The sequence below is a fragment of the Aedes aegypti genome, chromosome 2 (assembly GCF_002204515.2).
Source record: "Aedes aegypti strain LVP_AGWG chromosome 2, AaegL5.0 Primary Assembly, whole genome shotgun sequence".
NCBI classification, from domain to species: Eukaryota; Metazoa; Arthropoda; class Insecta; order Diptera; family Culicidae; genus Aedes; species Aedes aegypti.
In genome coordinates, this window is record NC_035108.1 from 187,411,265 (window position 1) to 187,424,217 (window position 12,953).

Sequence of the window (12,953 nt, forward strand, 5' to 3'; positions counted from 1 at the left end):
GAGTAGAAATAAGTGGCGACAATCTTATTTTAATATGGTTTTTACATTTCCATAAAAAGAAATACCTCTTTTGTAACAACGGTATAAATAATCTAATCCAGCTTCATTTTCGCAAAATTTACAAGTAGAAAGTAGGCGTTGTGAAGCATTGCATTTGCCACCGAAAGGTGAATCTTGTAGGAGACTGTTATAGAAGCCTTAGGTAACTTTACTCTTAAATATTCACTACAAAAATGACTATGGAAAGTAAGACGCTGAGATCGCTTGCTAGGTTCGAGAAATTGTTGAACATACAAGGAAAGTGACTTTTTTCTTTGAGGATATATGAACGTAATGACCAATAAATACTTTTAACAATAAAAAATGAAATGAACTACTACTAAACAGCCTAATTTTGTTAAGACTTCACGACAATTGACATTTAAGCCTCTAATCTTACGTAAAAGACAGGAGTAATCAGAATAGCACTCCTACTCAAGAAAAATATTAATGACTCTCACACACTGCTGCCGCGGTAAAATTATATTGATGATTTTCCTATATTATCGTTTGTAGCTTCGATGCACTAATCACTACTTTATTAAAGCGCCACCTATGCATTTTACCTTTAACTTAGAATAAGAATATACTTTTTTGCTTTCCTTTTCGGCAACATAGCGTAACAAAAATAACATGTTTTCGTGTCTCAAGAATCAAATTATGTGTCTCTAGTAAATTTAGGTTTGCTAAATCTGATGCAATTCTCAGAAATATTTTAGCTACTTTCAAAAAGTTTTAGCTACAGGATGCCAACTTAGTAAAAAAGCACTGGTTTTATTGATGTTTACTTGAAATTTGAACTATGATTTATCACTAAAAGTTTATCACGCATGCACTTTCATTTATGATTGGTTTAAATTTGAACAATTAAATTTGCTTAAGTCGACTTTCTTTTAACATGTTTGCAGTCTCAGTCCAAATTCTTTGTTTTCTCATATTAAGGAATCAAAAATAACTTTTGAACGTCGAAAGTATTATACACTTTTTGATAAGTGTTGTTTCACACATGAAGTTTGAATTCTGTAGCAAGTTAAACAATTATATCGCCACACAAGCTAGTAAACTTGCATGAAAGTTACCTGACACCGTCAAATTCTGCATTTTCAACGGCCAATCACTCTATAATAAGTAAATAGCAGGGCTTAAGAATAAAAGGATTTATAGTGCTATTGGTCTCTAAACTTCCTAAATTATCTCTTCTGGATTTTTTTCAATAGCTTTCAACGTTAATTTTGAACTGGAAAAGTTACATTTTGTGTGACGTAGTTAATGGACGTTTCTTAACCTTCGGGCTGTCGCGCTGTTGTACTTTGTACAACAGTTGTGATTTATATGCTATCATTTAGCAACAAAGATATCTATCGACACCAAACCAAAATGTATTCCTCGAGATTCTTCTTAAGAATAATACTCGACGGTTTTTATTTACAGTATGACCTTTTATAATGCGGTAAAATCAACAAATGTACATGAAAGTCGCATAATAATGAACGCACTATATACGGTTCGAGTAAACAACAGTTTGAAATAGGTATATCTCAAAATCCAGATAATATAGAAACTTGAGGTCTTTAGAAAAGATGTTCTGGATGTGAAGCGCTATCTGATGGTACCGCATTAAATTTGGAATTCGACTGCTAGGTGGCACTAGTGAGCATGGAAGTTTTACTTTTGTTTTGCAAATATATCAGGATCCTGATCATTTAGAAGGATGGTGTCTTCGGCAAAGTTGTTTAGTAAGCTAAGTACTATCATTGTTCGAGCTAGTTGATTCAAAATTTTGCCACTAGGCGGCTCTAGTGAGCATGAAACTTTTGTTTGCAGTAATCTCAGGAGCCTGATTACTTAGAAAGATAGTGTCTTCGGCAAAGTAGTTCAGTAGCTCAAGGACTATCATTATTTGATGGAAGAAATACAATATTTTGCCACCAGGCGGCGCTAGTGAGCATACAATTTTCGTTTTTCGGATACTGTAGGATCTTGACTTTTTAGACAGGCACCTTCAGCAAAGTTGTTTAGAAGCTCAGGAACTATCATCATTTTACAAAATCTCGAACTTTAAGGATTAAATAAAGAAATAATTTTAACTACTGAACAACTCTGCCGAAGACGCCATCTTTCTAAGTGCCTGAACACGTGTATATGCCTGATATATTTGAGAAAACAAATGTTTTATACTCACTAGCGCTGAAGCGCTGAATCAACTAGCTCTAACAATGATAGTCCATAAGTTACCGAGCAACTTTGCCGAAAACGCCATCTTTTTAAGTGGTCAGGATCCTGAGATCTACGATACAAAAGTTTCATGCTCACTAGCGCCGCCTAGTGGCAAAATTTCGAATTTCTTGGCTAAAATAATTAAAGCCCTTGAGCTACTGAATTACTTTGCCGAAGACGTCATCTTTCTAAGTAGTCAGACTCCTGAGATATTCGCAAAACCAAGGGTGTTGTACACAGTACAACGCGCGACTACTCGCGTTACAAAAATTCGCGCGACGACCGAAAGGTTAAAAGTTTACTAGGAAACTTTTTGAAATACTTATTTCGACATTGTAGAAAAACCTGTATTTACTATTTACTGGATATGGTGATGGAATTAAACATATAACATTAAGCTTCTATCGATAAGTGTTCTATATTTTTACTCCAAATGTATAACGCCTTACCTACAACTGGCTGTATGAATTTCAATGGGCATTGTCGGCCACCTGTTGGTAGCTTCTGCTTTCTGCTTGGGTGAAAAACTTTTTTCATAATCCGAACCAACGCTAAGCCCCAATCTCCCCGCATCCTTCCACAGAGTGTGCAGACGGTTCGACCCTGCCTCGCAATTCAACGTCGTCGGATCATCTGGTGCTAGGGGTGTCACAGGCCACCCAAACTCCCGCCGACGATTGCTATCTGCCGCTGAAGCATCAGGGTCGATCCATCTACGAGGGTATCATCGGTTCGGGAGGTAGTGTCGGCGAAGGCTCCCCGGTATCTGCCCGGGATGCAGACGGAGGTGGTGAGTATGATCAGGGTTTTGCAAGTCCATGTCCGACGATTCGGTGGGTTTCGTTAGTCTTATTGGTTGATGAATTACATTGTATTCAGTCGATGCTGTTGTAGATAAGGAGATTAGATAATAAAGATTGGTTGTCGGGGTCGTTGCAATAGTACCAAATTGTAGATCCGACTGTTTGAGATGTTCTTCAATCTGGCTTTTCAATAAATTTCAATTTTGTTTTCTTCATCTGAGATAATGCGATCAGATTTGTGCGATTATTTAGCACTTCGGATTCTTCCATGGCAGGATGCCCTCAATTATCAGTCGTAAAATAAAGTTATATAGAAATACTACTCAATCTCTGCACCCTTTTTGCATGAAACGTTAAACAGATAACAAAGTAGAGCCCAAAAGCGTCTTGGAGCAGTTTGTGTTTCGAGTAGCATGTCCATCAACGGTTTGGCAAATTCCATATTGGAAAAGTTCGAAAAAAATTGGGATAGATTCTAACGACCAGCTATTTAACTCTGGCCAGTTATTGACACCCCGAGCAAAGCTTGAGATCATATTGAAAACTAATTGTAATGTTGTGATGTCGTTGATTTTAATAACTCGGTTTGTTGTCGTTTTAGTCGTTTCAACGGTTAAAATACCAAAACTGAGAGCAGAAAATTGTTTCCATGAAATCAAATTAAATATAGAAATGAGTCTGCAACAAGATACATGCTTTATGTTTTTGATTTCATAGTGTTGTTCACATGTAGCAACAATAAATATAATATTACGTAAAATTGTAACATTATCAAAAGTGTAACATGATAGCAGAACGAAAACAAAATATTTTATCGATTATATTATTGATAAATTGATATCAAATTATGATATCAATTTGATGCTGAAAACAAAATATGTTTTCAATTTGCTTTCTTTTTGATGTTGGACTTTACTACGGACAGGATAGAATAAGTTCATGCACTCCCGTGCATAAGTTTGGGTTCACCCCCTAAAAAACATGCAAAAGTGTTCAGTCCATATCTCTGTGATTACACGTTCAATTGATACTCTTTAAGCCGCATTCGAAAGGCAAAGAGTTATTATTACTTCGTATGTATTTTTCCAAAATTATTTTTTGAACTTTGTGTACTAAATTTTTACTTAAAGTTGTGACAATTTTCAAAAAACACACTGAAAATCATATCTAATTTCCTCAGCGTTGGATTGATCAAAATTTTAAAACAAGATGTCATTAGAATCGTTATCTTATATTCTTTGAAGAGCACTCATGATTTTTTTGCGGAAAAATCTGAAAAGTATTCAAAATTAATGAAACATTCAGTCAAGTCATCGTGCAAAAGTTTGGGTTCACCCCTCAGTATGGTATATCGTGCATAAGTTTGGGTTCACCTGAACTTACTTAAATCTGTGAAATCTCAGACCAATCATGTACGCGCCATTATTTGCGCTCAAAAAAGCTTTAAACTTTGAAATCGGTTGAAAAATGGCTGAGATATTGACAAAAATGATGCGCGTGCGTCTCAGGTGAACTCAAACTTTTGCACGATTTGCATCATACTGAGGGGTGAACCCAAACTTTTGCACAATGACTTGACTCACTGTTTCATTGATTTTGAATACTTACCAGATTTTTCCGCCAAAATTTCGTGGGGTCTCTTCAAAGAATATAAGATTACGATTCTAATGACACTTTGATTTAAAATTTTGGTCGACCCATTGCTGAGGAAATTAGATATGACTTTTCAGTGTGTTTTTTGAAAAATGTCACAACTTTAAGTAAAAATTGAGTATAAAAAATTCAAAAAATGCTTTTGGAAAAATACATACGAAGTAAAAATAACTCTTTGCCTTTCGAATGCGGCTTAAAGAGTTTTAATCGGACGTGTAATCACAGAGATATGGACAGAACACTTTTGTATGTTTTTGAGGGGGTGAACCCAAACTTTTGCACGGGAGTGTACATTTTCTTCAAGAATTACTAGCATAAAAATTCGACCAACATTTTTCCTTTCCAAAAATAACTTCCAAATTAATGGTATCCCTAGAATAGTTTTTCGAACTATTCCTCCAAGGAATTCACCAGAAACTTCCCAAGAAAATGTCTCGAGATTCCCGAAGAGATTTCTTCTGGATTTGATTCTTTTTAGGGTTTTCCTTCGGTTATGTATTCTTTCGAATGAAAACTTTAAATACACAAGAAATAAGTTCGCACTAAAATTTGGTGCGAAGGTTTCTCCGTAAACATCTATTAAAATTTGTTTCAAAATTCCTCCCAGTATTTTCCTAAGAGTTCTTATAATGATACATTCAATTTCTCAATAGATTCCTTTGAATGTTTTCTCTTGAATTCCTTCAGGAATCATACTCAGAATTCTTCTAAAGATTGCTTCAGGGATACTGTCAATGTTTATTTCAGGAATCAATTCAGAGTTATTTAAAAAATTCTTTTTTTTTTTTTCTTTTTTTTGTAGAAATTCTTTCTGGCCTACTTTTTAGGATTATTTCAGAATAAACAATACCAACAATACTACTCCAAGAATCAAGAACTACTTTTAGTTCACCAATTCCCACAGAGGTTAATTAAAAGCTTCTCTGTGGATTTCTTTACAAATTCATAACAGTTATTTCCATGGGATCCTCTTAGCATTTCTGCATAAATTTTTCCAAGAATTCCAAAAAAATCCATTCTGAAGTTTCTTAAGGAATTGTTTCTAAAAATATAACCAAATTCTTTCAGGAAGTTATACTTGCAGGAATTTATGAAATCCAAAAAGTATTATGTTTAGTAATTTCCCATGGATTCTGCAAAATAATTATTGGTAGTGTTTTTAGAGTTTTCCATAGATAAATTATGATTATTGAAATAAAACCCGAAGGAAGTTATGGATGAAGTCATGAAAAATCTGTAATGTATCCTTGGAAGAATTCCTGTTTCAATATATGGAGGAACTATTCTAGGAAAATCACAGGATTTTTGGTGGAGAAACCATTTTATGCATAGAGGAAATCCAAATGTATCACATTAGGTAGTGGAAGACGGTGTAAGAGCGCTCGCCAGGATAAGAAGGACCACTTTCAGTTTGGCATGGAAATGGCAATTTTCTTAAAAGTTCATCAAGCACTTTGCTTAAACACATGATTTTTATCATTCGGTTTATATCAAATTTGCTATAAACATATCAAAAACAAATTTTTGCTCGTCGATATTGAATTTGATCCAAATTTAACAGATGCTCACTTAAGGATTTCGTGATATTTTTTTGTGAAAACATAACAAACTACCCGTCGATGCATTAACAGAAATGTGAAATCTGCTTCAGTGAAGTAAAATTCGAATTGTAAATATTTGGCTTTGAAATTTCGCAAACGGGATAAAACTAACCACTGTTGATGGGATAAGACCGTCACCTCAATTTTTTACCAAATCAAATGTCTAAACCCTTTTAGAAAATGTAACTAAGTTGTACATTACTGTACAAGTAAAATGAAATCAATCTTGTTAAAAACAGAAAACCAAATCTGCATTTTTTTTTTTTTCTAAAATAGGTTAAAAGGTTTAAATTAAGTTATCGAAAAAATGCTTCAACATCCAGGCTAACTAATGTAGAATTCATAAAACATTTTACTTCGTAGAATCACAGTGAACAGATATATTTTTCTCAAAATTGTGTACAAAAATCGTGGTGATCGTTTTTACCCCGTGGGTGAGCGGTTTTACCCCGTCGTTAACAATAGTTGTGGTAAGAAATCACTTTTCCAAGTTTCAAAAAATAAATAAATTTCTACAAATACAACATCTGTTTTTTGATCATGATACATGCTTTTGACATATGAATTGAATTGCTTAGGTTGATCTTACCCCGTCTTCCCCTACTTCTGGTTGAGTTCTTGGAACTTTTGGAAATTGTCTTGTTTCGGAGATCTTTTTATCGAATTTTGGGGAATTTTTAAGAAATCCTTAAAATAATTCCTGGGACAATTTTTGGATGAAATTCTTAAAAAAAAACTGTCTGAGAAATTTTTCTGCAAATTTTTGAAAAAAAAACCCTAATAGTATTTTCTTGAACAATTCCTGTCTAACTCATAGTTGGAGGTGTTATCAGTGAAATTCCTGGTTTTATTTTTAAACTGTGCTAATAACAGAAGTGAAATGGAATAGTCCATTTTTCGAGACGTTTTGGAACAGCTGATCGCTTATTTTATGAATGAAACTTTGACAGAAGGCGGTGTCGTAACGTGTGAAAGTAACAGCAATAGAATCAGTGTTGTCGTTTCGTAAAATGGACTATTTCTGGAAGAAGTTCTGAAAGAATTCTTGAAGGAATTCTTACAGGTTTCTCAGAACAAACTTATTGGCTAGTAACAGTTGCTATTTCATCAATGATTTCTAGAGAAAATTGTCAATAAATAAACCCTGTATTTGAAAGGCAATGAGTTATTCTCACTTCGTAGGTATGTTAACATGAACATTTTTTTTTTATTTTTGCTTAAAATAGTGACATTTTTTGAAACACACGCTAAAAAAACACGATCAATTATCTCAGCATTGGATCGACCAAAATTTTAAATCAATGCATCCTTAGAACATCAATCATATATTCTTTGACGATCAATTTCACAATTTCGGTGGACTGAAAAATCTGGAAACTATTCAAAATCAAAGTAACAGTCATTCAAGTAATTGTGCAAAAGTTTGTGCCGCTAATAAATCATTTTTGTCAATAATTCTGCCATTTTTCAACCGATTTCAAATGCTGATAGCTTTTTTAAACGAAAATAATGACTTGAATGAATATTTTATCAATCTTTAATAGTTTTCAGATTTTTTTTTTCGCCAAAATTGTGCTCCTCGAGGAAGATAGGATTGTGGTTCTAATGACGCATTGATTTAAAATTTTGAGCGGCAAAACAGATAATCCATTAGTCTGACGAGTTACGTATCTAGGCTCATGCCAGATAAAAATTTAATTTTCGGTAGTCACATTTATAGCTTGGTTGCCAAATGTAACAAATATATAGAAAATGTCTGTATCCACTTGTTAACATAAAATCAAAACTTTGTCTTAAGAACAAGCTTTTGATTTACGAACAAACTTTTAGGCTGGTCATGTTGTATGCTTTACCAACATGGACTAGCAAAACAAACAACACATAGATAGCATCTCATATTTTTAGTTCAAATGTGTACCAATCGTAAAAAGATGTTCCTGCTCCATAGGCCAAAAATGGTCATATATTTGTCGCTTATTGAATGAAAAACTTTATTTTTATTGCTTCCTTCATACAAATTAGTTAGAACTTTTGAGCATTTTTATTGCTTAATTTTCTCTAAGTGGAAAGCCAGGTTGAAGATAGGTTGAATAAATATCAATTGGATCCGATTCGTCTAATTTCGTAGACTTCATACAGGCAAAGATAGCGGTCAGGTTGAACATGAAATTTTTAGCGAACGGTGCGCCAGCGGACAAAGCGGGTAACTATGTAAAACCCCAGTGCAAATCAGATAGCTGTCTTTACTAGCATTCTAAACGGTACTGATTTGATTGCAAATATTCTCCTTTAGTAGAAAATGTTGTAATTCTGATTGGCAGCTGAAACTGTCATACATGATTTCATTCATAAAAATCATACAATCGTTACTAAAATTAAATTAATGGTCCATTCATGACGTTCATGACAGTTCTCCGCCGTTCGTGGTCAACTAGCAGCGGGGTTCGGGTTCGGTTCGTGTGCGAAGCAACACGAAAAAAAACTCCTTCATCCAATCCAGCATCGTTCGTTTCGTTGTTCGGTTGAAGGTAGTGGTGTCAGACAGACAATCCGTCAGTCGTTAGCCGTCGCTCGTACGTCGTACAACGCCCGCAAGGGACAGTCGTTGAGGAACGCTTCGGTTTGGTAGACCGTATTCGCCGTATAGGACTTGTGTAGTAGCCGTGTGGTGTAGTGTCCCCTCCTCCCGCCCTTTGGCGTACTGTGTGTAGTGCAGGTGGCACAAGGGGAACTTGGGAAGGGGTTTCGGAGGACTACTGGAGTAGTACCATTCTGTGTATATACGGTGCGTTTCGGTATCTCGATCGGGTTCAGCCACCAACAATGGAAGCTGCTGCTACTTCTGCTTCGCTGGAATTGGGAGAAGAGCTGGTGGCATGAACAGCCTTGTGGAGTCTGCGAGTGCAGAAAGTCTCGGTGCAGTGTATGTATGAAGAGGGGGCCGTGGGTTGCTCCCAAGAGCAAGAGAGTGGAGCGGAGAGTGTATGAGGCCAACGCAGGAAAAAATGCTCTGCAGAGTCTTTCTTTATCCCCGACTGCAATTTCCATATTTTCTTTAATTATCACAAGAGTTTTGCGGAATGCCCGCGGGATTTGCGAATTGGTGAAAAGAGGGCTTGGCGTGAAAACGATATCGGGATTGATGGTAGCAAATGGTGAATAGAAGTTTGTATACAACATCGCCGTCGTCAGCAGAAGAAGAAATCACGGAGATGATGGGATAGAGTGAAAGAGTGAGCAATCGAAGGAGTGGTGGCAAAAGTGAAGTTTTCGGGGGCAGACATTCTGATGGGAGTCTGGAGTATTGCGTGGAAATAAATTGAGGAGAGAAGATAACGTTTAGTGAAGTATACTAAAACCCAAGGGAGTGGGATTTGTAGAGGAAGAGTTGATGATAGCAAAGGGTAGAAGTGCAGCGAGACGAAGATTCATCTCAAAGTCTATAAGGAAGATTGTGTAGTGCAGCGGAATGAAGCGAAGATAATCGAGATGTAATAAATTTGCAACACAGAAGAAAACAAGGGTTTTTAGAATGAAGTGAATCGTTTTTGTACGAGTGCTGATCCAATAAAAAAAAGCTTTTATTCATCCAACTGAAGAGTTCAGATGAAGTGAAGGTGTTTCATTCACCATCTAATCGGTGGTGGAAGCAGAATAGCAGCACTACTGATCGACAGCAGCTGAATTATTATTGGAGTTGAGTTGACGACGAAGAAGGTGTATATCGAAACGAGTAGTGGTGTAGTGAAGCTCGCGATTATAATCATATTACGCACACATTCACCAGAAGCGGAGTTGTTGAAGCAACCGAGAAAGACACAACACTGCAGCATTCGCCGCTGGAATCGCACAAGCATGTGTAAGTGCCTTTTTTTTATTATACACTCTTTACCAAGCACTATATACATATACCTGTAGCAATACAACTTTTATACAACTACGAAAGAGACGAAAAACGGACAGACAAACCGCGAACGAGTTGTAAGCAAAAGCAATGCGTCGTTGTCAGTCGATACGCGACGGCGAAGGGAAAGATGGAACTGGGAAGGGAAAAGAATGTCAAAAACAAGTTTTCGGTCCGAAAATAGTTGTTTTTCGGGTTTGGGTTTTGTTTGTTGTAATCTGTACCCAGATACGTTTCTGGCTATGACTCTTTTTGAGGGAATTTGTGGTGATGCTGCAAGTTTTTTTTTATCTTTTGTTCAACCGCTCCTTTATCAGAATCATCGTCATCGTTTTTTTTTCTCGATCTAAACTGGAAGCGTGTGTTGTGTGTCCTACTGACTATCGAATGTGTTGTTTTCTGTTTTTCGTTAGCTATGCAACATTTGACTTTACTTATTTCAAGTTTTCAAAATATCCAAATCAATTTAAATCCCATACCAAATTTTTATCACTGGTGCTTTTTGTTGTAATTTAAGCAATGGAATTTCAATCAATATTTGTAATACTATTAATAAAACTATCCATGGTATTTACTTGAATGAATAAATTACAAATTACTTTAGAGCTTTTTTCATACCTTCTCAGTTGAATAATAAGCTTTTCTTCGTTGTTCACTAACAAAAACTGTATAGAAACAGTTATGATAAGCATTTCTTCTTCTTCCGTCGTTAAGAAACTTCAGTGCTAGAATATCTTTTTTTTTAAATTTCCTATGATAATAGGCTGTTTTTCACCACGCTTTTCTGACTTGAAATGACCTTCTTCCCTGTATTAAATTAAGCAATATTTTTCATTACGCAATAGTTATAAGTTATGCAATGAATCATTACACAACAATTTTCAGAAATAAGTATATAATGGTGAATGCATCCCAATACGATTTCAGATACCCTCAAGAGGAAACTCGGTTTTACAGCACTCGTCGTTATTGTCCAACTCGGCAAGCCACGTTGGATAAATGTACGACTTGAGTAAACTACTATTTTGCAATTTCTCATCGTAATAGGCGTGATGCAACGCTAATCTAACATGAAACGGCTTACTTTCCTGCACTCAATTATGAAGTGTCGTAATAGTCTATCAAGCAACTGTTTTGAGTTTTGAGAACATTTTGCGTAAACTACTACATCATTACCTTTACATACTCATAATCAGAGTGAATATATATCTTTTGAATATAAACTTACATAGAGTGATAAAACTCGAAATCTTGTGGATTTTTTCCCTTAGTTTATTTCAACACAACTGAAAGTTTTTTTTTCTGTGAAATGTGAATATGTTAATTGAAATTTGCTATGAATTATCCCAGCAATATTGAGGATTTTCCTATAAATTTGCTCCAGGAAATCCAACGCAACTGCCTCCAGTAATTTCTACAGGGATCACTCTGCAAATTTTCCCAGAGACTATTTCAGAATAACCTTCAGATATTGTTCCACGTTTCCACCGATTTTTCGAAGGTTCAGAAGTTTTTGTGGAAAAAAACCTCAGAAAGTTATTCAAAATTAGTCAAAAAAAATCATTTTGGGGTTTTCAGAAAATTCTAATTATTGCAATTTTTCTTTTAGTCATTTTCATATGCATTTCTTCAAAAATTCATCCATGAGGTCTTCCTGGAATTTCTCTAAAAAATATCCAGAGGTTGTTCCAGGAAATGAGAACTTTACCAGGAATTTTTAAATACACTCGTCGACCAAGGATTCCTCATTAGGTTCCCCAGACATTTATCTAGTAATTTCTCCTGCATTTCATCCAAGCATCACTTCTGTAGTTCTTTCAAACATGTCACAAATAAAGTATCAAGGGTTCTTAAAAACTTAATATATGGTTTCGCATTAGCAAAGCAATTATTCCAGTATTTTTTTCGATCATTCCCACATCAAGTGCTCTGAGGATTTCATCCGACATTTTTGATGGATTATTTGTTCAATAATTTTCTTAGCAATTTTTCTATAAAGCTCACCAATACTTCTTTCAAAGATTCTTGCCGGAGTTCAACACGACATTCAACAGAAGTTTTATCCAATGATTTCTAAAACAGTCTTGGCAATTCTCTGGAGACATCTCCTGAGACATCCTCAGAGAGTTTCTTCAAGAAGCAATCTTAGGACGAATCTCTAGATTGATTTCTGGATTCGTGTTACTAAATTTTTGGTAAAGGGAAAAAAATACCCAGTGAAATGTTACTATAGTAAGTAGGTAATAAAAATTAACTGTGTACTAAATGAGAAAATACGTACAGTAAAATGAGCAATTACACTTGTAATATCTCAATGCTTGTCAAAATTAATAAGAAAAATCTGTTGAAAATATAGTTAGAAAAATGTCTGAGTGGGTTCTCTAATAAATCCTAATATTCTAGTTAGTATTGTTTCTCGGTTTCTTTTGTTTTTTTGGGGCATACCTTTTTGATTGATGCTGGGTTTTTGCTTTAAGAGTCACTATCAGCCATGTTCTCAGGTAATTCTGGACTCGATAAAATAAATATTGATTTCCCATTTCAATAAAATAATATACAATGCTTAGTAAATACGAAACAACTTCTCTGCAGTAATAAATTCAAGGCTGTTACAACAGTTGTGAATTTCGCGAATATCGCGGTAGCATACTAATGGATTAATTGTTACGTCAGTTTCATCACCGCTTTTGAGATTTTGTAGATGTTTTCATCGGCTTTTTTCGGTGAAATTAAAGT

The 12,953-nt window shown here is 35.2% G+C and overlaps 1 protein-coding gene across 14 annotated transcripts in view; it reads left to right on the plus strand.

Moving 5' to 3' along the window:
- The window catches only part of LOC5565278 (phosphatase and actin regulator 4), a 557,239-nt gene that overhangs the window by 10,829 nt on the left and 533,457 nt on the right, over positions 1-12,953 (plus strand). For 6 of the 14 annotated variants that reach the window (XM_021843448.1, XM_021843449.1, XM_021843459.1 and 3 more), the window contains exon 2: positions 2,840-3,046. The exons of 1 other annotated variant lie outside the window; for it this stretch is intronic. In XM_021843448.1, the coding sequence (XP_021699140.1) occupies positions 2,840-3,046 (207 nt within the window). Of the gene's footprint in view, positions 1-2,839; positions 3,047-8,852; positions 10,171-12,953 lie in introns of those variants that run through there. 7 more of the 14 variants (XM_021843450.1, XM_021843457.1, XM_021843453.1 and 4 more) reach the window with 2 other exon arrangements.